Below are 26,614 nucleotides of genomic sequence, written 5' to 3' on the forward strand. Positions count from 1 at the left end.
ACCTATACTATATGGAGAAATAGCTGAGAATGTGGGAAAATATTTCACCCTTGATTTGAACTGACATTTCTCTTACACGGAAGTAATGTTTCTTCCTTTTTCTGGAATCGTCATCCTTGTTGGATTCTGAGGCTGCAATTGCCAATGCTCAGCTGTAGCTAATTATACTATTCTTTCATAACCCTAATTTTTAGTGGTGAGCCTATAATCTTATAAATGACTGTTTTTTGCAGATATTGAAAGTCTGATCTTTTGAAGATCCTCTCCAATGCTTCTGTTTTTCTCTTTCTTTGAGTCTGTAGATAAGAGCAAGGTAAATGCTTATCTGTGTGGAGTTGGATACCAAACAGCAGGGCAATGAATATCAGTTAGGGCTGATGTTCTTTGTACTACCATGTAACTGGGTCTGAGCTCTGTTTGACTGGTTAAGATATGTATGTTCATTACTCCAACTTTTGGAAGGCTGTTGCTTTAAATTTATTTTTTTGCCCCCTATAATCACTACAAACACATGTCTCCTGTAGGAGTATATCTCACTTGCAGATGTAAATCAACATCTCTTCCTTGTTTCATTTGCAGCACTAAGGAGGCCTAGCTTTCAGCGGGCAAACAAGTCAATGTTCTTCTGAGATAAGAAGAATTTGCACCCATATCAAATGGGCTTTGATACCCTTAATATCTTAGTAACAAAAGAGAAATAATGCATCCATTCTGTTTGAACTGAACAGAAATACGATTTATTAAGAAATTCTATGCTGAGATTACCCCTAGGAGACCTGTAATAATTACTTATTCCAACTTCAGGCTTTTAGGAAGGCTTTTTGGGTCTGGGAGTGGACAGATTACTGCCAGGAAATGAAACAAAGAAGTAATCAGAAAACCAACTCAAGCTCTTGAATATTGGCAGCCATAGGTAATTTACCTGGCTAGGGAGGAGACTGACTGTCATGTAAACTTCCTGTATGGCAATGAGAAACTGTCTTTATAGACACGTGCAGATATCACTGCAACAACTGCATAGTGTGTGGCATCACAGAGTGTTTATCTGGAGAAAGGGATTAACAAAATGAACCAATTTACAGTTTATCAAGAATTGCTTTCATATTTTGACATTTTTACTTTTTAGTAGCTAACCCTATTAGTAAACATGATTATTTTAGATGACAAACATATTAAATAAAATAATGGAAAATACCATACAGTGTTTTAAGGTATGTCACTAATCATAATGATCTTGTTTGATTTAAGCTGTAAACAAGGAAGTGCAATAACACCTGACTCTAAATATGGTAAAACATGCTAATCATAAAAATAGCTTTTAGAAATATACATTTGTATACAGTGTTTCCCACACCTGTTAAATATGTCCTTCATATTATTATGATACATTGGCTTTTAAGACATCAAAATTAAAAAAATAATACCAATAATTAGCCAGAGAAAAACACATTTACAATCTAAACCATAAAAATCTGACAATTGTACAGCATAGAACATATAAGAAATGGAATTTCTAATATTTGAACAGTAATGTCCATTTTAATAAGTAAAGTTAGTTTTCGTACAAATTGAATCAAAGGTGTCACTAGCCAGTAAGAAACTGCAGTTTGCAATTTTCTGTGGGGAAGTCAGAGTTTCTCTTCTCAGCCTTCAGGGGGTTGACACGTGGCATCTCATCACTTGATCTGTAGAAACTAAGGAGTGAGAAATGTTTTCGTTAGTATGAAGGCACAGAATTTCTTCCACCAGACCCTCAAAAGGAAAACAGATAACCAGGGAAAAGAGTGAAGAGAACTATCATGCGATTATTTATCACAAATCAATCCAATATCATTATCTATTAGAAAACCAAGACTGTGCAGCAGCTGTCCTAAGTCAGCATGCATGACCAAAATAACCACAGTGAATCAAGTGAGTTCACAGAAACATAGAATCATAGGACCATCAGATTTGGAAGGGACCTCTAAAGGTTATCTAGTCCAACTGCCCTTCAATGAACAGGGACACCCAGCTAGATTAGGTGCTCAGAGCCCAGTCCAGCCTGACCTTTAACGTTACCAGGGGCAGGGCATCCATCACCTTGCTGGGCTACCTGTACTACTGCCTCACACACCTCATTGTAAAAGTCTTTTTTCTGTATAGCCAACCTAAATCTCTCCTCTTTTAGTTTGAAATCATTTTTCCTTGTCCTGTCACCATGCTTCACCTCAGTAACGTTCAGTGAATAACTACTGGATTCTTTCTCTTTTAGCAGCAAATAATAAAGAATGCATCCTAGCAGCTTTGCAGTGAAGTGCTTTATTTGCACATTAATATTCAGTCTAAATAAATTGCATACAAGATGCTTTGCTTTGGTTCCCACACACTGTTTTTATACCTCATTCCACACCATTTAAATTGTGTGTGCTTTCAGCAATGCTTATTGTTACTGGGTTGATGAATCTTTCCTCAGTGGCTTTTCTTTAATGTTGCTTGTTTTATAATTATTACTGCATACATGTTCTGGGCTTTAATTTCATGTCCTTTTAATTTCTTTTGTTTTGCCAGCCTCATTATGAAACAGCAAAAATGCAGTGTCAGTGAGGCTTTGGAGGGCCTCTGTTCCAGCCTGAAGCACATCACATCTAAAAACATGTGTCCTGCTATGAGACTGTTAATGCCACCAGCTTCAGCAAGGCATTCAGTGGTGCCACAGGGATATGCTCCAGACACACCAACTCCATCTGCCTGCAGAAAAACTGACAACATTTTCCCAGTCATCTTTGTTTGGAAAATTCATAGTAGAAAATATTAACAGAAATGCACAGCTCCTTTTCTCTTTTCTTTTCTTTTCTTTTCTTCTCTTTTCTTTTCTTTTCTTTTCTTTTCTTTTCTTTTCTTTTCTTTTCTTTTCTTTTCTTTTCTTTTCTTTTCTTTTCTTTTCTTTTCTTTTCTTTTCTTTTCTTTTCTTTTCTTTTCTTTTCTTTTCTTTTCTTTTCTTTTCTTTTCTTTTCTTTTCTTCTCTTTTCTTCTCTTTTCTTCTCTTTTCTTCTCTTTTCTTCTCTTTTCTTCTCTTTTCTTTTCTTCTCTTTTCTTCTCTTTTCTTCTCTTTTCTTTCTTCTCTTTTCTTTCTTCTCTTTTCTTTCTTCTCTTTTCTTTCTTCTCTTTTCTTCTCTTTTCTTCTCTTTTCTTCTCTTTTCTTCTCTTCTCTTCCCTTCCCTTCCCTTCCCTTCCCTTCCCTTCCCTTCCCTTCCCTTCCCTTCCCTTCCCTTCCCTTCCCTTCCCTTCCCTTCCCTTCCCTTCCCTTCCCTTCCCTTCCCTTCCCTTCCCTTCCCTTCCCTTCCCTTCCCTTCCCTTCCCTTCCCTTCCCTTCCCTTCCCTTCCCTTCCCTTCCCTTCCCTTCCCTTCCCTTCCCTTCCCTTCCCTTCCCTTCCCTTCCCTTCCCTTCCCTTCCCTTCCCTTCCCTTCCCTTCCCTTGTTTTCCAGTGAAAGAGGTCTCACCAAAAACAGGGCTGGTCTTTTTCCCTGTGTAAGAGTCAACCATCAGATCTCCCACTTACTGCAAAGGCAGTACCAGACTATTGGTTGCACCCTTCACAGGTATCCAGGATTAGGGTGTAAGCCCACATGAGATGTACCAGAACTTTCTTCTTTTAGTCAAAACACTCCAAAACTGTTACACTGTACTTGCACAGAGAAATACCCTGGACTTTCCCTAATTTTAGCTGCTAATACCTGTACAGACTGACTACATCAAAAAAGATTTTTAAATCCCAAGTCTCTGAGAAGTCTAATGGCTGTTAAGTAGCTATTAGCTACTTAATAGCTATCTCACAAGAAGTAAGAAAGAGCCTGTGGTTCCACTGAACATCATATCAGCTCCAGAGAGAGTTCCTCTTTTTTCACCATTTTGTCACCTATATTGCCATGCCATTGTACTATTATGAAAAGCAAGTAATTATGCAAGTAAGAAAAGATATAGATTTTCAAATTATTTATTGGAGCCTTTTCCCTGCCATAAACCTTTCAAGCATTTACCTGTCACCAGCACTAAAAAGCTTCATTAGGTTGCTATTTTGAAGTGTTACTGCTAACCATCTGGATCCAACTCATTAATGCTGCTTTGCTGTCATTTAAAAACAATGATAAAAATTTACCAACTCCACAAAACAAAAATCCTATATTCTTCCCTCAGTACACAAGCTAGTTACTTTCCTCTTGAAGCAGATAATGATAAAGACTGAGAAGAAACTTCAAATCTGAAATAGTCATGTTCTTAATTTCCATAGAATGTCAGTAAACCCAGGGCTATGATTAATCTGATGTTCTATAATACTAATTTCATTCTATTTCTTGCTTCTGAATAGTGTGCAGTTTATCAGGTGGCTTTATGGTAGTGCTGATGATAATAAAAAATTTCATGATGACTAATATTTTTTTAAGCTTTTCATTTCCTTTCTGTTACATATAAAAAGAACATCCTGACACAACAAGGATGAACTGAACTACATTTAAGCCAGCAATATGGCTTTCAATTGATGCAGTTCTAACAGAAAACCACTTATAAAAGCATTTGATTTGAACATAGTGCATTTTATGAACTGAATAACCCAACAGAACAGGCAGTCCTGGCAGCTGTACATGATACCAAAGAAACAGTATACACTGTCCTAATTGCCATCATAATCTCTGAAAAAAGCTGGAGATGGATTATGGAATATTTATTGGTTCATTTTCCAGCTGAAATTATTTCTGCTGTTTTTCTCCTTGTATGGTTGGCTTTCTGAGCATGAGCTATTGAAAGCACTCTTCTTAGGCACAACACCGTATTTCAGACTTCCAGAAATGCTATTACTACTATTATTACAGTTCCAGTATGGTCCTTCCAGCATTTTCACCAGACTCCAACTACACTAGATACAATTAATTTTAACTTTGCACTGTCACCAGGTATAATAACCCCAGAAAGTTAAAATATTAAATATGAAACACCTGACTAAATATTAGTGCTGTTCTACTTAATGGGCTCCAAGTATCACCACTAAAATAACATAGTATAAATTCAGATAAATCCAGGTAAAATTCAACAGAAATCTGTTTTCATCTTGTCTTTTGAAGGTCTAATGATTTTGTCACAGATAATTTTCGCCCAAATAATTCCCCTTTGTACATTTGTAGAACTTTAGGAATGCCCTTCTAGTTAAGCTTGGGGAGGGAGCCTGGCCATCAGATCATCTTCCAGGTGCAAATTGCCTCTATGTTCTTCATCATCACCAAGTACAATGCAGTAGGAATAGTTTGCATTCTGTCTAACTCAATTTATGGTAAAGACACCATTTATTTGCTTTTGTTTTTCCAACTGGATGGGCCACCTTGTCTCCCCACCTTTTCCATCCAGCTGGAAGCAGTAATGCTGACTACTGCTTTGCAGCCAAACAGATGTGGCTGGCTTTCCTGAGCTCAGTCAGGTGGTCTTTATTTCTATGCTGAACGTGTGACTTTTGAACTTTGCTGGATGGGCTCAGACATAGGTCAGTCTTTTTCTTGATCCAGTTTATTTTTTCTTCCTTACAGTTCTGAAAAAAAAAGTAAAGGTAAATAACAGGGGGATGTTCCTTGCTCCCCATAAATCCCTATTTTCCTTCTAATTGGGTTTACTGGAAAAGTGTGATGGACTTTCCCATGATCACCTTCCACACCTAAATGTATAGGTATAAATCTTACTACCTGAGTGTAAAAAGTTCTGCATATGTCCTTGGGAGGGCGTGTAAGGCATGAACCTTGACTACATGACACAGAAGATGCCCAAGATTAATGTTTTCCCTTGAAGAACATTAAGAAAATGTTTAGAGGAATGTCCCACAGAATATGAATGTTACAGTATTTACCATAAGATTTACTTCACAACAATTAGATATATAATAATGGCATCCAACAAAGTATATGCAAGATGTTCATCTGAAAAAATGGATCAGTTTTTAAGCAATCAACTGCTCTGAACAACTTACATGACAACAGTGACAACTTACATAACAGTAACCTTAGAAATTCCCAGAAAATGCAGCTGAATGGTGGACAAATGTGCAAATACAACTGTGCATGAACTTGAAATCCTCAAATATCCTTCCCTTTGCTCTCCTGGCTTTTTCCTTGCCAGCCAGACCCATTCCCAAAACTGGACCGCTGAACTGGTAGCTATAGGGTAGACAAGAATAGCTAATTCTGACTCTGTTTTCAAAGCTGTATTTCTACATCTGCAGGTAACTCAAAGCCCACTGTGTTCCCAGGTTGTTGCTGGTGTCCAGCAAAGATTTGACTGTGGGTCAATTGCTTTATGCAAAACAGATGCAAACCCCATTGAAATGCACATGCTGCTCTTTCACACTGATGTCAGTGGCTTTCCTCCTAACATTACCTCAGACTGTAATCATTGTGCAATTGCTTTGGTTGTAGCTGTTGCTCTCTTCTATACTCTCATCTGTACAGCTGAGAACACTGGATTCAGGTCCATAGATGCCACTATTACTTTCTCTAGGATAGTTTTGTGTGTTTCATCCCTAATAATAATTTTTTCTGATAATGAAGAGTAACTCTGGACAGCCAAGGAGGAGAAAAACTGAATCTGTATGCAGGACATATTTTTTTCTTTAAACTCAAATCACGGATAACACATTTTGTTCAATATATTTTTCATAAAATGAGAAAAATCAGGATGCATTGATTACTGTTGGCTAGTAGAGCAAATTACCATTCTATTTGTTTGCTTGGTCTGAGTCAAGATAATATCCTCCCTTTCTGTTAAGCAGACTGCTTTCATTGACTGAAAGAAGCAGTGATTTATGTTTGTATGTATCCTTGGGGCATATCCACCTACTGGCTTTTACATAGCTTTCAACATCATGAATGGAAATCCAGAAGCAACAAACAGGGCTTAGCAAAGAAACTTAATTCTGTATTACATTTTGCTTAGACACCTCTGTTCATTTGCTCATTTGATAGAATTACTGTCCCCTAATTTCAAGTATAAAATCTCTGATTAAATAACAGTTATACAGGTGATTTAGTGTAACGTCTCTGTATGAAGAGTAAACGCTCATATATTAGCAGGGGATATGAACGTGCTAGTGTCATTTGTAACAGTTCTGTGTAAAACCTGACAGACAGAATTCTTTGTAATGAGCTAATGATAGAATAGTCACTGCATACAACAAATAGACAGAATTACAGTTTCATAAATATTAATAAAGAATAATTGAAGGAAACAGTTGCACCTTCTTTAAACCTTCCTTCAGATGATGAAACCTAATCATTTTCTTTTGTACTCTGTCAGTTGTACTTTAATTGCCGAAAACACTACAGAATCATTTTTCTGCCCAATGAACAGTTTAATTGCTTTGAAGTGTTAGTACTTTTGGGAGTACATGTGACAATGACTGCTTTACTCAGCAATGAAAACATATTTCTCTTCGTTGTACTAAAATGCTCTATTTCACTTGCTTGCTCTATAAATATCAGCAGGAAGAATGGGAAGTTTTACCGAATATTCGTTTCTTCCTTTGACCAATATATATTCACCTTCTCAGAGATCTATGTGGGCAGATTTGTGATGAGTATTATTGGGTTTAGTGGTGGAGTCAGGATCTACTTTTTTGAGAGTGACAATGAGGATATGCTGGAGTTTTGATAATGGTCAGATGTGAAGGCTGAAGGAATAAATTTCTATGAGAGCTGCCCAGAGCTTTGTTGAGCAAGCCTATGAGGGCAGCAAGAAGAAGGAAAAGAGGTGGATCTGTCCAACTTACTTCACTCTCTGAGTTTGGCTCCCACTCCACTTTTGTTTTTTGGGGGGCAGTTTGTTTTGGCAAACATTTTCCTCTCCAAGGTCTCTTTTATCTGTGGGAGAAGACACAGGGACCAGCAGCATAGTGTCTTGTGACACTGAAAAGGATCTGAAGCTGGCAGCACTGGACCTTCTGTAGTGCATGAGGTAGGCTTCAGGATCTCCAAATAAGAGAAGGAAGAAAATGTGGGAAAGTGGTGTCTGCTGCCCCAAAGTCTTAACCTAGAATGCACTTACAAGGCTTCCCTAAGTCTTTCAGGGTGAAACCATGTTCCCACTGACCACCACTCCTTTGCATGTTTTCTCCTGGTGGTTTAAAGAAGACTGGGGTGGTACAAAAGCATGATAACTAAACCAAATGCACTAAGTTCTTGATCAGGTTGTCCAGAGTTCCCTCAGCTCTCACCAGTGTGCCTTGAGAGCAAATCAACCTCTGTGGGATCCAGTGGCAAGTATAGCAAAGGGTAAAATGTTACACTTTTCATTATGCAAATGGATATTTATAGCAAATTCTCAAAGGTATTACTCAAAACCACTAATTGTTTTCTGCTTCTTGGAATTTGGCTTGTTCTGTGTGAAACAAGTCTGACTGAGTCTGAGTTGATTATGCTGAACGCTTCAAATGGATGGTTTTAGGATGCAGAGTGCTGTCAAAAAGTAGTAGAATTAATTCTTACTGATTTAACACCTGCTTAATACAAGGAGCAGAAATTTCCCAATATGAAGTGTTGATCAAATTTGTACCAATGCCACAGGCAGGTTTGAATACATGGTTTAGCACGAAGGAACTGCTATAACTTGTACCCTGAGGATACTCACTATGTCAACACCTGTTGTAATATTTGTTTCTAATATATGCTTGTTGGAACTTATGAAGTGCTAGAACTTCTTCAAGTTAATCATACGGAAAGTGACCACTAAATTTTCCCAGTACCGCCAATTTAGACAGGTGTCAAAAAACAAGGTGCACCCATGCAGGAAGAAGATATTGTACTCAATCACGGTAATGAGTTAAAGAATGCCCTATCTAATCAACAACAGATTTTTGAGTTATTTGAGGCAGTGATTTTAGTTAGCATAAACAGAAAAGAAAATTGTAATAGAGAAGAAATAGAGAGTAGATCTCACTGACAGAAAAAAATGAAAGTAGCATACATGAAATGACAGAGGTACCACAAAACTCAGAGAAAAACATAGAAAACCTGATTTGGGAATGTGCTCCAGATGGAAATGACAATAAATACTAGTCATATTCTAAACAAGAGTTTCATGAAATTTTCATAGAATCATATATCCAAGTCAGAAGGGACAGACAAGGATCATTGAGTCCAACTTCTGTCTCTACATAGGACTACTCCAAATTTAAACCCATTTTTTTTTTCCTGCATAACCCTTATTAGAACGTGAAGTGCACAACATTTTTATTTTATGAGGCTTTCCACAGACATGTCTCTAAAAATAAAAATTACAAAACGAAATATTGGATTTAGGGTTATGTTGTCTGCAAATGATGTATCATCAACAGATAACTGAGAAAGGATCAGCATGACACAGCAGATAGGAAGCAGAAATGAATTTATCCTTTCAATTCTGTTTTTTAGGTCAGAACACAACTTATTCTTTCTAAAAGAGATCATAAAATTGTATTGTACTTTTAGTAATGAATAGCAACAACAAATTGGAAATTTCAGATACACATATAAGCATAACAAGCTGGCTAAGATGGCATTTGATTAACTTCCAAATGCACATTGAGCATGTTTCATACCTCAGAGATTGCCTTTTTGTTGAGATTGCAATTACACTTCTACCACCTTCTAAATAACTTCCCTTTTCTGAGGTCTATAATGCCTACATACAGATAAATTCAATCTGCCTTTCATTTTTTTAATCATGCAGAAAATCTTCTTAGTAACACATTTATATTTTTTCAGAAAAACTCAGACCTTTTGGAATAATTGGGTCACTAACTGTAGCTCTGCAGTTCATATTGAAAATAAATAAATAATAAAAAAACAGATTTAAGATTAGTGTCTTTTTTCTGTATGAAAAAGTAGAAACCTTTTGGCTTTTCAGTGTTTACCTCTGTTTACTTGCATGAAGGCTCACTTCGGCTTGCAGATGTGATTCAACAGAAAAATGTTTCCTCTGAGAGGTTTTTATTCAGTATTCCTGAGGCTCAAGCATACTGATAAAGCCTGTGAAATGAATGTTTTCTAGGGGAACTAAAGCTATTTACTTTCAAAGACTGACACACCAGGAAAAAATGTGTGATGCATGTCAATTGCTCAATTTCAGTTATGTCTAAGAATTTGAGGATTACTCTGATAGGCTCAAATGCATAGCCAAACACAGCCCCAATGGCTGGCTTGAGTCCTTGTGAAGGATATCAGTGTCACAGTGCAAGTCAGGAAAAACCACTGTACCCTTCCCCCTCTCTCATCAGTTTCCCATTGTACCTTGTAACTGCTGCTTTGGTATCCATGACTTTTTTCCCCCCATAGGTCTAGGAGATGTTGGTCATGAATGAGTGATCCAAAATCAACCCAACACCTCTCACAAGTCATCCCAAGTTTGTTGGAGTAAACAAAAAGGCTGGGAGGTGAAACAAAAGAGACATTACCAGCATTATAGTGGTAAAAAAAAATCTGGGGCAGAAATTCAAACCAGTCTTTATATTTAAAGATAGTTATTTTGACTAAAAACGGTGTTTCTGTACCAGCCCAAATTACAACCATTTGTCTTTTTCAATCAGCCACTATCAGTCACCCCTGAAAAGAGATCTACATTTGCTTTTTTGGAGGTAAATATTTGGAACTCCCTGCACTCAAAACTTTGGAACACACTGCACTCAAAAATTAATTCTACTTTTGAGAATTTTAAGTTAATGTCTATGGAGGTAATTCTGATTTACTTAAATAAAATAAATACAAGCAGTCCAATAGAACTGAAATTAAGGTTAATTGATGTATTACAGAGAAATTCAGGTCATTTAGACAAGAATTTTGTTTACATGTTTGAAAATTTCTGGCCTGATCTGATAGCATTATTTGTCTCTAAATCAGCTCATAAATATGTTTACTTATTTATTTTTTATTGGAAAAAAGAGGAGGTACAGAAGTTGCTGACAGATTAAGCTGACCAATTAAAAATAAGTATTTTGATGTGTCAGAAACATTAAGTACTATGACTATCTTATTTTTATCTAAAAGCTTAAGATATACAGATAGCACTGTCTAATAAACAAAAAATTAAAAAAAAAAACCCAACCCAAGCCCAAAAACCTACAAAAAATAAAACAAAACAGAAAACAAAGTGAAATGAGCATAAAATATTAATAATGGGTCGATCTACTGACAGTCAATGAGTGGCAGAATCCACTTCCCCCAAAATACTAAAGCACAAACTACCCTTCCAAACCAGTCCACAGGAAGCAAGTGCATGAGCTTTGCACAGATCACTTTGACAGTTAATAAAAAATATTAAACATGATAAGTAGTGCAGCAGTAAAAAAATTCTTTCTCATATCAGACATATTTCCAGGACATAACCTGTGCTTGTGTTTCCAAATAGATATATCTTCCAGCTTCCAGGAGGCTGTAAATCCCATGTACAAGCCAGTGCAATGTATCAGCAGGCACTTGTAATTAAGAGTACATAGGACTAGCCTCACACGGCATTAAGCTTTGACTAGGCATTTCTTCAGTTTGCCTAGGATATTCTAAATATCACATTTTTGTGACCAGTCCTTACATTATTTCTTGGGAATAAAGCAAAAAAAAAAATCAATTTAATATTTATACTCATTTGTTATCTCAAAAATGATGCACCTCATTTAAATGAAGCTGCTGAACATGGGCTCTTGTATGCTTGATGTGATGGAGAAAGTCTAGGAGAAGCCCACACACAGGTTTTCCTACCTTTTGCTTTATGTGCCTGGAAGCTGCTGGCAGTTTACTAATGATCACCCTGCTGGGCCTAAAGGGACCTGCCTGGAATTGCCTTGTGTAGGGATAGATCTCAGAAAGAGAGACTTAACTAACAGTTCTTAGCAGAAAATGCAGGAAATTAAATCACTGAAACTTCAGAAAGGTCAAACTGAGAGAACTGGGACTCTTCAGCCAAGAGAAGAGAAAGCTCCAGGGGGATCTTATAGTGGCCTTCCAGCACCTGAAAGGGGACTACAGGAAAGCTGGGGAGAGACTTTTTATAAAAGCATGTAGCAACAGGATGAGGGTAAATGGCTTTAAAGTAAAAGAGTGTAGATTTAGACTAGACATTAGGAAGAAATTCTTTACTGTGAGGGTAATGAGACACTGAAACAGGTTGCCCACAGAGGTTGTGTATATTCCCCTAGTCTGGAAGTATTCAAGGCCAGGCTGGAAGGGTCTTAGATCAACTTGGTCTAGTGGGAGGTGTTCCTGCCTATATCAGAGGGTTGGAACTAGAAGATCTTAAAGGTCCCTTCCAACCCAAACCATTCTATTATTCTACTATTCTATGATTTTATGAAGACTGATGCTATGGTGCAATAGAAAAGTAAGGAAAACTCATTGAGGAAGTGAAAACAAACTTAACAATATAACCTGTAATTTTCTTGACTGGAAAGCGTATAGTCTTCATCGGTTTGAATGATATCTTTGGTAAATACTCCTTTGCTACTTTTTGACCACACACTGGTCTGACCTTAGAAACAGGTGCCAGGTCTACACACAGATTCATTCTGCTCAGTCACAGTGGCAAAGCTGAGAATGGGACCCAAACTTCACAATTCTCCATAGTTTGTTTAAAAAAAAAAGAAAGAAACATATGAAACGGTTTTGTTTTCAATCCCTTTTGTGTCAACACCATAAGATTCTGTTGTTTGTAGTTAAATTATTTACATTCTAAATGTTTTAAAATCTTTGCAAGGGACCAAATAATATAGGTTTAAAGGAATAGATGTGAAAGATTTTACTTTGCTGATTTATTTTACAAATATGCAATTACAGACTGGAAATATCACACTGGCTGTATGATGTCTCTGCTATCCAGGGGATATGATGTAAATAGTATTTTAAAAAATATCATGTAGTCATTGAGTCATAGTTAAAATCCTGAACATCACTTAGGAACTCTTCCCCTAAGAAATTGACTGTCAGGAAAAATGGAAAGGAGGAGCTGGTAGCAAGGCCTTTCCAATGACTCATTCATACAACGGTGTATGAACAGCAAGCAAATCTACTGTTATATTGCATATATTAAATATAACAAAAGGGCACGTCAGGAATTTTCTTACAATTTTTGATTTCATGACAAACTTTTATTACTTTCTCCATATTTTCAGTCACAGGTTATTAGATTTACTGCAGCTTTGGAAGGTACAACACATTAGTAACTGTCAGGTATGCTGCCCCTAATGACTTTCTTAGCTTGCTCAAGTACAAACATCTTGCACTGATATTTATCAAGTGAATACAATCTTTTACCTATTCATTTGTCTCAGGAATGAAGAACTTCACGTTTCCCCTGATATTGAAAGCAAGATTTCAATAAAGTCCAAAATGTTCAGTGCAAAAGAAAAACTAAATTTTGCTTAGTCTCAATAATATTTAAAGAAATCTAAGCAAGATTTTTTGGCATAACTTTGCTTCAGACCTCACCATTAATTAGAAGTTTCATCTGTGTTTTTCTTCAAAGTAGTGCTCTATATAAGTGCACTCAGCATGCTGCAAACTGCAAGAAAAGCTATTGATCTTTATGACATGCTTAATCAGCCTTATTCTACTGATAATGGAAGCATCAGTTTGGTCTGCCTTGTTGCAATTGACAGAAAAAATATATCTGAATGGGTAATGAAAAATCCAGATTGATTACAACAATAAATTAAATCAATTTATTTATTTAATTTATTAAATTAATTAATAGATACATAAATCAATTCTATGAAATAGCTTTGTATTTGTCCAATCTTGTTATTTGAGAAATGCAAAACAGGGCCTAAACTACAGAAGATTTTATTTGACAAATTTTTGTTTGCTTTCTTTAGAACTTATTCTACATTCTGCTGAGTGTTTTCAAGAATTCTCATGTTAAGCAATGGAGTTAAAGTAAGCTTCACTATTCCACACAGATTTACTACTAAATTACTTTAATTTCCTTTAACTACTTAAAGGAGACCAAAATGTTTTTGATGATCCTTAGCTAAAGTGCTTGTTGGTTCCATAGATGAAAATGGATTTTGTATAAATTCCCACAAGAAAAATAGCTATTATTATATCACATTTTCATTTTTGTGTAATGAGACTCAGTGCAGCAAGAGGATTATCCTGAGTATTGTCTGAGCTTTTTCCAGTGTTTATGTTTGAAACATTCTTTATTATTAGAAACAAATCCAATATAGATTGAAAACATACATTGCAGAAGTGGGAAAAAGGACAGGAATCAGAAATTGAATATTTCTGAAAGGTAAATGTAACTGAGGTACACTTACTAGAAAGGAATCTATAGTTGATGTAGAAATAATGGCAGTAAACCCTCACTGGGATCAGAAGCAGGCTTTACACATTCTCTGTACCTTTTGTTTCTGATATAATTTGATATAAATGCCTCTCGACTTCTCATTAGAGGTGAGTCATTACTGTGGAACTCCTATCTAATGCTTATGTGGCTTTATTATCATCAGTGTAGGCATACCAGCAATATAATCACAGTGCCACAAATGTGACTACATCCTTCAAATTCCCTGAATTACAAAAACATGAATCTAATGTATCTGAAATCGGTGGAATCATGAGTCCACCAGAAAGTGCTGTTTGTTCTACTGAATGCTTAACTACCAAAACACTGCTGTGCCATTATGGTTATAGTTATTTATTATAAATGACTGACAGATTGATATGGGCTATTCTTCTCTGTCAGTGTAATATAAATATGAATGCTTGTGTATAACTAATTCCAATTATTAGTTTGTTGGTATTTTACTAAGCAGTAGCTGAAAGTAATTTTTTCCCCTCAATATCTGTAGTACATCAGGCTTTCAGCTAATTAATTGGATGCTACCTTTGGTATTTACAAAGGGATTGAAATGATAAGTTATATTTCATTTTGAGACAGTGCTTCCTTGATGATTGATTAGCATCATGTGAAACAAGTTCAGACAATTTATATGAAATGCTTTGGACCAGTTGTTTAATCAGCAGAGAAACCACCATATAAAATAATTCATACATCTTCCACATTCTCTCCATCACATTGCACGCTGCTGATGTCACTTGCAGTGAGGAACAAGAACTGGTTTTAGGGCCACTGAGGCTACCTGCCCCTTAAAAGTCAAAATGAGTGCTGGAATATTCTGCAGTAATATGAATATAGAAGACAGTGTCTTGAGAGCAGACCTGAGAAGGTCTTGGGGGTGCTGTTTGATTAAAAGCTCAATGTGAGTTGGCAGTGTGCCCCACAACCCAGAAAGACAACTGTATCCTAGACTGCATCAAAAAAAGTGTGACCAGAAGGTTGAAGGAGGTGATCCAGCTCCTCTGCTTTGTGCTCATAAGATCCCACCTGGAGTACTGCCTTTCACTCAGCAAACCCCTGCATAAGAAGGACATGGACCTGTTGAAGCAGGTACAGAGGAGCCCACAAAGATACTCAAGGTGCCGGATCATTTCTCCTGCAAAGACAGGCTGAGAGAGTTGAGGTTGTTCAGCCTGGAGAAATGTCCCTTTCCAGCTTTCTTAGATATTAGTACTCTTATCCAGAGCCTGGAAAAAAGAAGGCTCAAGCTGGAGTGTCTACAGTCTTGGAGGCGCTTGCTAAGGTATATATGTGGGCAAAGAGTTTGTACAAAAAGGAATTTCCCAACAACTATTTGGTGACTGTAGAAACTCAAACAGAGCATGTCTGGAGCTAGAGTTCAGATGGGCAATCAAGTTATTGTGAGAGAGCAAATTTTCACACTTCAGCTGATTCATAACAACTGTTTGCGGATGTGTCTTTATTCCTTAGAAAATGATAATATAGGGATGAATAACATCCTGATCTGAACGGTGGATGAGGCAGGTGTACAGCTGTTGCATGCAATATGGTTTTATGTATGCAGCTAGGCACACAAATGATGAGGTTAAAGCGTCCTTAAATCCATGCCTGACATAACTAAGACTGCAGGCTAAACTACTTCACATTTCTTTACAGCTGATCTAGGCTGGAAGCAGACATGAGGACAGCTGCCATCACTCAGTTAATGTGCAGTAACCTGTTCCTTCAAGTAGGCCGAGTGTGAATTTAGAGAAAACATCCTACTCCTTAACCCCACAGCATACGTTCTAGTGTGCCAGTCACTTTCTTTTGCAAGTAAGAACTAGAAATAGAATATATATATATACTTGGAGTTCTCTGGCCCAAAGATGATGCACATAAAGAAATTCAGAGATTTCAACTGACAGCATCACTCTGGTGGCAAGGCTGTCATTCTTGAACTTGCCTTTACTGACAGCCTTAGGGCTTGTCACAGAGGAGACAAAATGCTATTTTGTTCAGCAAAAGGAGTCCTGCAGTAGGATATTAGCAAACTGTTTGGTAGATTTGCAGCTAAATACAGAGCACTGAAAAAAAGTTAGAAGATCTAAATTTAAGCCAAAGTGTTCTCTTTCTCTAATAATATTTCTCAGATTAGCAGACTTTCAACCAATTTTTGGTGCTGAACTGAATTCAGAACATTAGCTAGAACTGAATTCAGAACATTAGCTATGCCCACTAAAAATGATTTTCTATTTGCTCTTCTGGTTTTAGTGTTGAAAGAGCAACTTTCTTCTCATCATTGTCCAAAATACTTTTTGCTTCATGCTTGGAAAAAGATTATAGATTTAATTAGAAAGGCTCTTTGGAGGAGCATTTCTTGTTTGGAGTCAAAGGTTATGCTTTCACACATGGAAAGTTTTTTCTAATTGTTGCACATTTAACATTATTCCTGCTATAAGTAACCTCTTTTTTTTTTTCTTTTCTCTCAAATAAATTGCAACTGGCTCTATGTGAAAAGGACGCATTTTCTATTAGCCACCTCTCATATATTCCTCAGAAACTTAGATTTCATAAAACAAGAGAACAACATCTGCTAGGATTTCTTGTTTCGTGACAAGCCTATCTATCTGCTTCAATTCTCACAAAACAGAGGGTAATGTTAGATAGAAAGGCCCCAAAGAGGTTCAAGCAGAACAGAGCCTAACATTTCTTACTGGGTATTCACTATATGATAGCTAGTTTTCTTATTGAATTTCTGGTTATTCAGCTTCAATAATTGGATTGGAAAGTAAAAATTTTCTAGGAGTATTTATATCTATATAAATATGTATATGTAAGGATTTAATCTGAAAAACAGATTAAATACAGCATGTATAATATAACAGTACTGTTCAGTACTGCTAAGTGTCTGGGTAAAAACTATAGCAGAAATGAACCGTTCAACTTATATTTGCATCTCCATGGGAAATAGCCATCACCTGAGATTTCTCTGAAGTAATCCTTCACAGATCAATCCTTTATTTGATATATATCATTTACTCATTCACCAACCTTACCAGATTTTACAAAATAAAACAAAAAATAAGATATTATCCCATTGTAGCAGGTAGAAAAACTAAGAGGAAGTGACCTCTTCCAAAGCTTGAGGAAAATGGCAAGGGAGAACAGAAAACACATGCACTTTGCATCAGTGGAAATGTAGATTCTAAGCTTTAAAGTGCATACATTTGTTGTCTTCTTGGCTAGGGGTCCCATATTGGGAAAGTGCTCAGCTGTCACTGCCCTCGCACTGGGATGGGCTGCAACTGACTGATGTGGTGCCCACTGTAGGAGAAGATCAGGCTTAAGACCACCAAAAGAACCTGTAGGTGCACAGGTCTATGGGACTTGATGAGATGTACCTGAGGGTCCTGAGGCAACTGATAAATGGAGTTGCTAAGTTTTTGTCCATCGTATTTAATAATAAAATGGCAGTGCAATGATGCTTCCTCTAAATGGAAAGGGGGAAGAATAACCCCCATTTTTTAAAAGGGAAAAAAGGAAGATCCAGGCAACCGCAGAGCAGCCAATCTCACCCCTGTGCCTGGCAAGATCATGGAGTAGATCCTTCTGCAAACAGTGTTAAGATAGATAGAAAACAAATTGTTGATAGTTGACAGCCAATATGGCTTCACTAAGGGCAAATAATTCTTGAAAAATGTTATCTTCTGTGACAGGGTTACAGCTGCCTGTACATGTGCAAAGTGTTTGACACTGTCTCACACAACGCTTTTGTCTCTAAATTAGAGAGACATGGATTTGACAGATGGATCACCCGCTGGATATGGATTTGGTTGGATGATTGCACTGAAAGTGTTGTCAATGTTGTGATGTCCAAGTGGAGACCAATAATGAATGACATCCTTCAGAGGTTGGTATTGGGACCAGCATTATATAAGATCTTTTCTGGCAACATGGACAATGACACTGAGTGTACCCCATTATGCCTCTTCAGCAGAAAAACATTCAGGATTCATAAATTCAAGGGGGCTTTGTGTTGGCTAAAGGAACACAGTCACTCGAATTGGTGGTAGGTATAAATTGTGCCTGTATTAAGGAGTACAAAATGATGGTTATTTAGTTGCACTGTTACCCCAGACTTGGTGTTGGTTCAGGTGGGTACATTTCCAACCGGCTCCTGGTGGCATTACTGAATGACTTTTTTTTTAGGCATGACAAAATGTGTGTCAAAAAGCAATCAGCGAATGTGACATTGAGCAACAGAAGTGATTTCCTCTTAAGGAGGGAAGATGAAAAAGTGTAGAGGAGAAGGTGACATAAAATGCAGTGTTACAGAATCCTGGAGTCAAAATACAAATCTGATTGTATAAATATTTTTAAAATATATTTTGTAGAACTTAGAGATTTAACGTCATGATAGGCATTTCACGAAGATTGTGATTTCATGATGAAAATTCCTCAGCCAAGCATTTCTTAGGGCAAAATCCTTCTGTTAAAAACATTTGAAGCTGTCTATGCAGCCTGCAGAAGATACACATGGAAGACAGAGATGGGAGTTTGCTGAAATCCACATGGTTATAAACGAGAAAGTTCTCCAGTCTAGAATCTTGTCTAGCTTTGAAATGCTCTGGTTAAAATAAATACGCAAATGAACAAATAAATAAATAAATATGAATAGCAAATTTTCTTTTTCATCTATATTTCATTGAATATGAAATAATAAATGTTAAAAAAAAGTTAAAATATATTTTATTTCATTCTAAACTCATCAAGTATATAAAATGTATGTTTCTTGTTTATCCTCAGAGGTTCCTGTGCCTAAAAGATACTAGTGTATGAAGAATCTGGGACTAGGTCCTTGTTACAGAATATCACAGTACTGCTGTGATCTTTATTGTTAATCCAGATTCTTGGTCCTCTGAGGTTATGTGTAGGCAACTGTATAGACAGACATGGCATGGTTATTCCTTACCAGCTCATTGCTGCCATCCTCATCAAAATCCTCCTCTATCCCATCAGTCATCTCTTCTCCTCCTCATCAAAATCCTCCTCTATCCCATCAGTCATCTCTTCTCCATCCCCATCTCCATCTGGCCCTCCTTCAATTGGATCTTCTGTAGAGTTATCTGCATTCTCTGATATGCATTCTTCTTGAACCAAATCAGCATTATCTTCCATTTGTTTCTTTTGAGCTTCTGTAAGGAAAACATACTCTATAGAGATTCAGTAACCTTCCCTATTGGTGGCAAAGAAAAATGTTCTGAGGAAGAAACTTGTCTTTCTGATAATTTGTTAAAATCCAAGTGTTAATATCTACCAATGAAATATGATAAAATCCCTTATTTTTAAATCTAATGCATGCATTAGCCATAGTACCAACATGCTCATCTATACCATGCATTGGATGAAGGTTTTCTTTACTAACAAATCTAGCTTTTTTATTGTATGAACTTTGCTTTATCTTAGGAATCCAGTTGGCATTTGTATTTATAATAATGTATTTATAATAATATATTATCATTACTATTATTATGTATTTATTTATTTGCAGACAATGAGAATTACGCAGATTGCTATGCTCTGAGAAATGGATGGCTGTTAATTGTCAATAAGTAAGCAAGGATTTGCATAAATTTGCTGTGACTATCTCTCAACAACCATAGAGAAAAAAAATCCTTCTAGAATACATTTTTTTATGGAGTAAGTAATAGTTTCTTCTATTTCACTTATGTGAGAGGAATGAAATGATCCCCTCTCATGACTCAGATATAGGATTTCCTATAGTTGCTGAAAGTGGTGAAAAAAAGACCATTTCTGGAGGTGCCATAGGAGCTGTTCTGGTTGGCTTAGCACACATAGCTGCATTGTTGTGATTATCTTTCAAGACTCCAGAATATGCTGAAGAATTTCATCCAGCCAGCAGAAATCCAGAGGAGGATTGAGAAGGGAATGACAGAGACAGACTGGATGCTAGAATAGATGTGAATTTTTTATTTGGAGTTTGGATGAAAAACTTTATTTTTTTCAGAGTGAAAACAGGCCAGATAATTCATTGCATGGTAACTGGAATACCAATGTATTTTTAGTCTGAGAGTGATAATAACCATCAATGATCAATTTTCTAGATCAACATTATTTCTTCCCTTATTAGGATTGATTGTTCTGTAACTCTAGCTGGTGTCTCACCTATCTTGTTGGACAGCCATGATTCTGCAGATTTCTTACAGTGTTTTATTTTCAGCTCCACGAATATATTATTTTCTTTTAAATCATTACCCACAACATGTAACATTCAAATCTCTTCATACCTTTCTGTATCATAACCTTTAGTCAAGGCATTTATTTTTCTTCTACCTATGCACATTTATTTGACATCTTACTTTCACCTCTTCAATCTTTGCTCATCTCTAATCTCTCATTTTCAAATTCATTTACTGAAGATACAGACAAATGAAGTTTTTTTTACCATTATTCACATTTCTTCAGAAGGATTGTTGTTAAAGAACAGAAAGTTATCTAGGATAACTGCTTTGACAGTACTGTGTTCACACATATCAGTAGAAGTTTCATCCCACCTTTAATTTGTAAAGTGCTATGCACAATACCATGCTAGTTATAAATCACTGTTACTTGCCTTACTGCACAAGGAAATGTGGGCTGTCAGCTACACCTACTCCTGACACTTCTGATATCAACTTGGCCAGGCTACTGACAAATGAATCAACTTCAGTCAAGGCTTTCAAAAAGGGTTCCTGAAATTATGGACTTAACACATTTTAACGGAAAAACTTTTAGGAGTAAATTGCTAGAAAAACTGATCATTTATTTAAAAGAATAAGAATGTAGATGGGGATCTTCAGATAATACGAAAATACTTTATACTTTTGGGCTTTTCTGACAAGCTAAACATAAGATCTTACATTTCAGCACCCACTTCTAAAAATCTTAATCTTGATATTGAATCTTGATATTGCAGGGAGAATGTCCCTCTCTAACAATTATATCATGCCAGAACAGATCTTATAGAGAAGTAGGTCTTCTACGAATTCTTGACAATTATTTGCTAATTCATGTACACACAGCTACCCCACAAAATTGCAAACAATTATACTCAGGATTGCTTTTCAGATTCTTTTCATTTTTGTTGCCTATATGATTTGAGTTTTCATCCTAAAACTGTAACTTTTTGTGCACAGACTTTTTTGTTTAAAGAGATAACACATGATTTCTCTTCTTTCCTCAGTTGTGTTAAATAAATGTTATTTTAATTTCCCTTATACCGATCCTACTGAAATTTTCAATTTATAAATTGATTGTTCAGCTTGCCTGTTTAAGCTATCACATCCGCCAGATGTCAAACTTGTAAGATTAATAATTACTTATGCTTCTTGAAAGTGATGCAAGCTTTAATAAAAAGAAAGAAAAGAAAAGAAAAGGAAAAGAAAAGAAAAGAAAAGAAAAGAAAAGAAAAGAAAAGAAAAGAAAAGAAAAGAAAAGAAAAGAAAAGAAAAGAAAAGAAAAGAAAAGAAAAGAAAAGAAAAGAAAAGAAAAGAAAAGAAAAGAAAAGAAAAGAAAAGAAAAGAAAAGAAAAGAAAGAAAGAAAAAGAAAGAAAGAAAGAAAGAAAGAAAGAAAGAAAGAAAGAAAGAAAGAAAGAAAGAAAGAAAGAAAGAAAGAAAGAAAGAAAGAAAGAAAGAAAGAAAGAAAGAAAGAAAGAAAGAAAGAAAGAAAGAAAGAAAGAAAGAAAGAAAGAAAGAAAGAAAGAAAGAAAGAAAGAAAGAAAGAAAGAAAAAGAAAAGCAACAACAGTGCAGGTAAATTGCTTGACTTTTTTTTTTGTTTTGTGTGACCTTTTCTTATCCCAGGCTTCAGTGAGGCCACTCCTGGCAGAAAGCGGGAAATAATATTGCCAAACTATTGAGAAGGAACAAAATAATCACATGTCTGAAGCTGTCAGTGGAACTGTTTAGATACTGATGTAGTTTTACCTTACATAAAGCTTCCAGCCAAGGAAACAATTATTTGTGGACACATCCTATAGTCTACTTAGGTTTCTTTACCAACTCAAGAGACTTAAATGGAGATCTTGGTGTCTCTGATATGTTCCCCCCACAAATCCCCCTCAGTGATATGCAGATAATCTCTGAGAAGATATTTCATTGCTTGCTTTCAAAAGGTATAACAGTATGATTCAATACAAATCAACATTTTCCTCTTTGAGATGATTTCTATTTAAATGAGTTCTCTACAGTCCTTTCGCAAAAGTGAAAATTGGATATCAAAGTACAATGACATGCAGGTTGTTTTGCATATTAATGGATTTTATATAAAAGCTCCCTGAAGTAGGGATCCACCATCTCAGAGCATTTCAGTACACGAGTGATTCAATGGAGTACCTTGCAATTACATCTTCACTTATTACACCAATTTTTATATAACTTGCATAAACTACAAAATAGAATATAATGAATAATATTGTGTGCAGTTTTAAAAGAGGCAATCACACTCTATACTAATGGTTTACCTTATACCTGAGATTAAAATACTCACTTTGTTGAGTAAACCATAACAACTAAGAGATTGATAGTGTATCAGTTTAGAAAATGATTGCAAATAAAAGGCTTTTATGAATTGTGTTTGTTTTGTTTATTTTTTTTCTTCAAATGGCTAACCAAAAGATTCTTCTTTGTAATATCCCACTCTAGGTAAGTAATTCATTATTTCCTTTTCAATACAAGCAAGAAACTTCAGGGTTCAGAGAGGTACCCCAACAATTGGGATCAGGAATAATCCAGATGTAAATATCTATTTTGTCTCTGTCAGGTCTATAAACTGCTAATTCTTTTTCATATTCTTGATGGAACTCTTTTGATGTATCCCACTGTGGCTTTTTGGCTTCCCCAGAATGACTGGAGTTAAGCAAGCAACATGAATCTGAGCACCCAGGCACTCAGACAGCTGTGAATTCTAAGGCAGACTCTCTTCCATGCATTTCACACAAAATACTTGTAGCTTTCATTAGAGAATTGAAAAGGGAAAAAAAAAAAAAGATAAAAAAAAAAAAAGAAGAGTTTTCATGAGATAAGGCTTCCATTTTTCCTGCTGGCTCTCAACAAAATCAGTTCTCTATTACACAGCTTCTGCACAGAGATATAACAAGAGATTTAAAAGGAAGAATCCAAGGAAATACCACAGACAGCAGTAAGAAGTGAGACAGTTTTCAATATATACTGTGGTGAAAATAATGGCCTTATAAATCCCTTGTTTAGCTCAGTATGGCTTTGAAGTGCTGCTTGGTGAGATTATTTAACGAGCAAAATGATTACTGTAATGACAGATATTCAGTACATTAGAAAGTGGTGTTGGATTTTGTCATTCTCAATGTTTGCTCAAAAACAGCCAAAACATTTCAAGACAGTGTACAAGATAAACCAGAGGTGCAGAGGTTTCTACACAGATACAACTTCACTAGGCATCTTCAGACTCTCCAAGTTCAACTTCTGTTGAAGGCCAGGACCAACTTCAAAGTTCAGTAATGGTCCATGAGGCCTTGGCCAGATGACTTTGAATATTCTACAGACTTTCTGTGCAACTTCATATACTACTTGGAAGCACTTAGGCGCTGCAAATAATATGTTTCTTAATCTCATAATGGAATTTCCCTTGCTACAACTTGTGACTGTTGTCTCTTGCCCAGGCAATATTTCCTGAAATAGATCATCTAAGATTACTAATGTGCATGGCATAAGTATCCTCGTCATCAACAACCTCTACCTTAATTCTGTCCAGTCAACTTTTTATGGTTTGTATCCACAATATCCAGTGGGCAACCTTTGCATTCTTTTTCCGGAAAGAAACAACTTTTTCTTGAAAAAAACTCTTCAAATGATGTTGCAGGCTCTGTGAAGAATACTAATTCTTTCTCCCAATATTTCTACCTGAGAGTTAATTTAACCTGCTTCAGGCCCTCCTTTATGCTGAAAATTTTCTGGGAAGATTTCACTTCTCTCTCTTATCTGTCTACTTGTCTGATAAACAGGCTCTGACTTACATAACATAACTACAGAATATTTTCACCTACCTGCTTCAGCTTTTTGCTGTTTTTCAATCTTTTCCAGTCTCCCTAGCAAGGAGTCAATTTTTGTTTTGATTTGGGTTAATTCCTTCTTGATGGTTTGCAACTCATCTGATTTCACTGTGGAAAAAGAGCAAAAATGCAAAACATAAAATAACTGTACTTGCAGCCCCCACAAACAAAATGTGTTTTTTTTTCTCTTAGTACTATTGTCTACTTCCTTGTTCCTCTCACTATTCTTTGAGATTTGATTTTAAAACTAACTTTGTTAATTAAAAATGCTGAATCTTAGGAAATCCCAGGACACTAAGCCCTAGTGAAAAGAGGTTATGTGAGATGTGTTGCTTTGCAAGAAATATATCATTCACAACACCCTAAGGGCCCTCTAAGTAAATGCAAGTAACTCTTACTGAAAAGAAGCCTATAGTGAAAGAATGACTGAAATATGACAGACAGTTCATGCTATTTTGTTGAACTATTTCATAAAAATAACAATAATAACTGCAACAATAAAAAAAGAATCCTCACAGATATTTTTCAAGAAGACTGAATGGCAACATAAATGTTAGGTCAGCCAAGAATGCAATGTTATGTTCCAGTTCACAACTTCGTAGCAGTAGAGGGAAGGTGTTAGGTGTCATTGTTTTAAAAGCAATCAGTTCTGGGTAATTTCTTCTATTTTTTCCAGCTGTAGATAACATGAAAATATTTCCTTTTATGATCACAGCTAGGAACATGGAGGCAACTCTAATAAACTAATAGGTGAATGTTCCAAATTTATATCGCAGTGCATTACTCCTCATTTGTGTGCATTAATGCACTCCTGTGGTCTAACTTAAGGAGGAGAATTTTAGAGATGTCTTCAGAAGAAAAGGATTTACAGTAATCAAGAATAATCTCCTTATTATGGCATTTTCAAGGTTTTCTTATGCTCAGAAAATAGATGTCTTGACTCATCCATGCTAGGATATCATGTTGAAAACGCCAGGTGGGGAAGATGAGAACCCTGTTCTAGCATGAGACGATGAACAGTTATAAAGGCCAAGAGTAAACACAATCACCACTCTTAGAGCTCTTGTAGGAAGAAGTAGATCACGATCTTGAGCTGAGATGCACTGGCAATAGAAGAACAGTCAAAAGTATTACCCATAACTTTATTTTTGCTAAAAGAGGTCCGTTGCCTTTGGGAATATATCTGGAGCAACTTGAGAGCCCTTATGCCACGAAAAAGGGTTTTCTGCCACAGAGAAGGACTCATTCTATTTTTGTATAAAGAGACTCCTGGTTGAATCTTGTCTGATGAGTCCTGTTCATTCACATTTGTGCATGTATTTCAACATGAAATATGGGTCAGATGGGTATTTTTAATTGGACAGGTATAATCTGCTGATGAAATGTGCCAGCAGGCTACTGCCTACTTCAGTGGTAATAAATACCTGCCTCTAAACCAACTTATTGCAAATTTGGAGTGTATTCCTGAGGCATCAAGGTTTGTGGTGTTATGTTTTTGGGCCATGAGCACTGTCACAGGTAAGAGCAGTGAGTTGCTATATACAGTAATGAACATGCTTAATCACGTTCTAATACAAAGGAATTTCATACCTAGCAGTATCATAAGCTGAAACCTTTGACCTCATGTTCAGTGAGTGGCAGCCTTTAAGAACTAAGCTCAAAAGTAACCTCTGTGTTGGATCCTTGTATGCTCTACAGTATTTGATGGACAACCTATTTAGTATATTTATAAAGCAGAGTCTTAGACTATTTTCAGAGGAATAATGGGTCACTATCCAAACCCCAGATCTGTAAGAAAACATTAAGATTATGACAACTGTATATTTAGAAGGTTATTTCTTCCCTCAGGGCTGAGGTTTGTCTGTGCTGAAGTAGTAAAGTGATGCAGAATGTGAAGTGAAATGGTGTGAATCTACATAGCAGGAAATGCTAAACACATGCAGCAGCCTGCTAATGAGGCCAGCTGGCAAAAGATTGCATGTGGCCAAGCTGTTGAGTCAGAGGTGCTTGCCAAGGCTAAAAGGTCAGAAGTCTGAAGAGACACAAGAAGAACCTAATGATACTCATTCTGAGTTTAAAAAAAAAACAGGAAACATTTGAATGTCTGAGTCTGGCAAAGAAACATGCACTTAATATGGGGCTATTGTACGATGCAGGCCAAATTCTCTGCCTCACGGAGACATCTCTGAGGGTGTCCTACAGATAAATCAGTT

At 36.3% G+C, this 26,614-nt stretch overlaps 1 protein-coding gene across 5 annotated transcripts in view; it reads right to left on the reverse strand.

Annotated features, from left to right (window-relative positions):
- Window positions 1–596: 596 nt before the first annotated feature.
- Window positions 597–26,614, reverse strand: part of RALYL (RALY RNA binding protein like) — a 363,390-nt gene continuing 337,372 nt past the window's right edge. For all 5 annotated transcript variants that reach the window (XM_065751889.1, XM_065751886.1, XM_065751887.1 and 2 more), the window contains 4 exons: window positions 24,396–24,509; window positions 19,350–19,512; window positions 19,290–19,305; window positions 597–1,694 (listed from right to left, as the gene is read on the reverse strand). In XM_065751889.1, coding sequence (XP_065607961.1) covers window positions 1,677–1,694; window positions 19,290–19,305; window positions 19,350–19,512; window positions 24,396–24,509 — 311 coding nt within the window. In that variant the 3' untranslated portion in view covers window positions 597–1,676. The remainder of the gene's footprint in view (window positions 1,695–19,289; window positions 19,306–19,349; window positions 19,513–24,395; window positions 24,510–26,614) is intronic.

Source organism: Cyrtonyx montezumae, unplaced genomic scaffold (genome assembly GCF_038088225.1).
Source record: "Cyrtonyx montezumae isolate F1298 unplaced genomic scaffold, pur_monq_1.0 scaffold_8, whole genome shotgun sequence".
NCBI classification, from domain to species: Eukaryota; Metazoa; Chordata; class Aves; order Galliformes; family Odontophoridae; genus Cyrtonyx; species Cyrtonyx montezumae.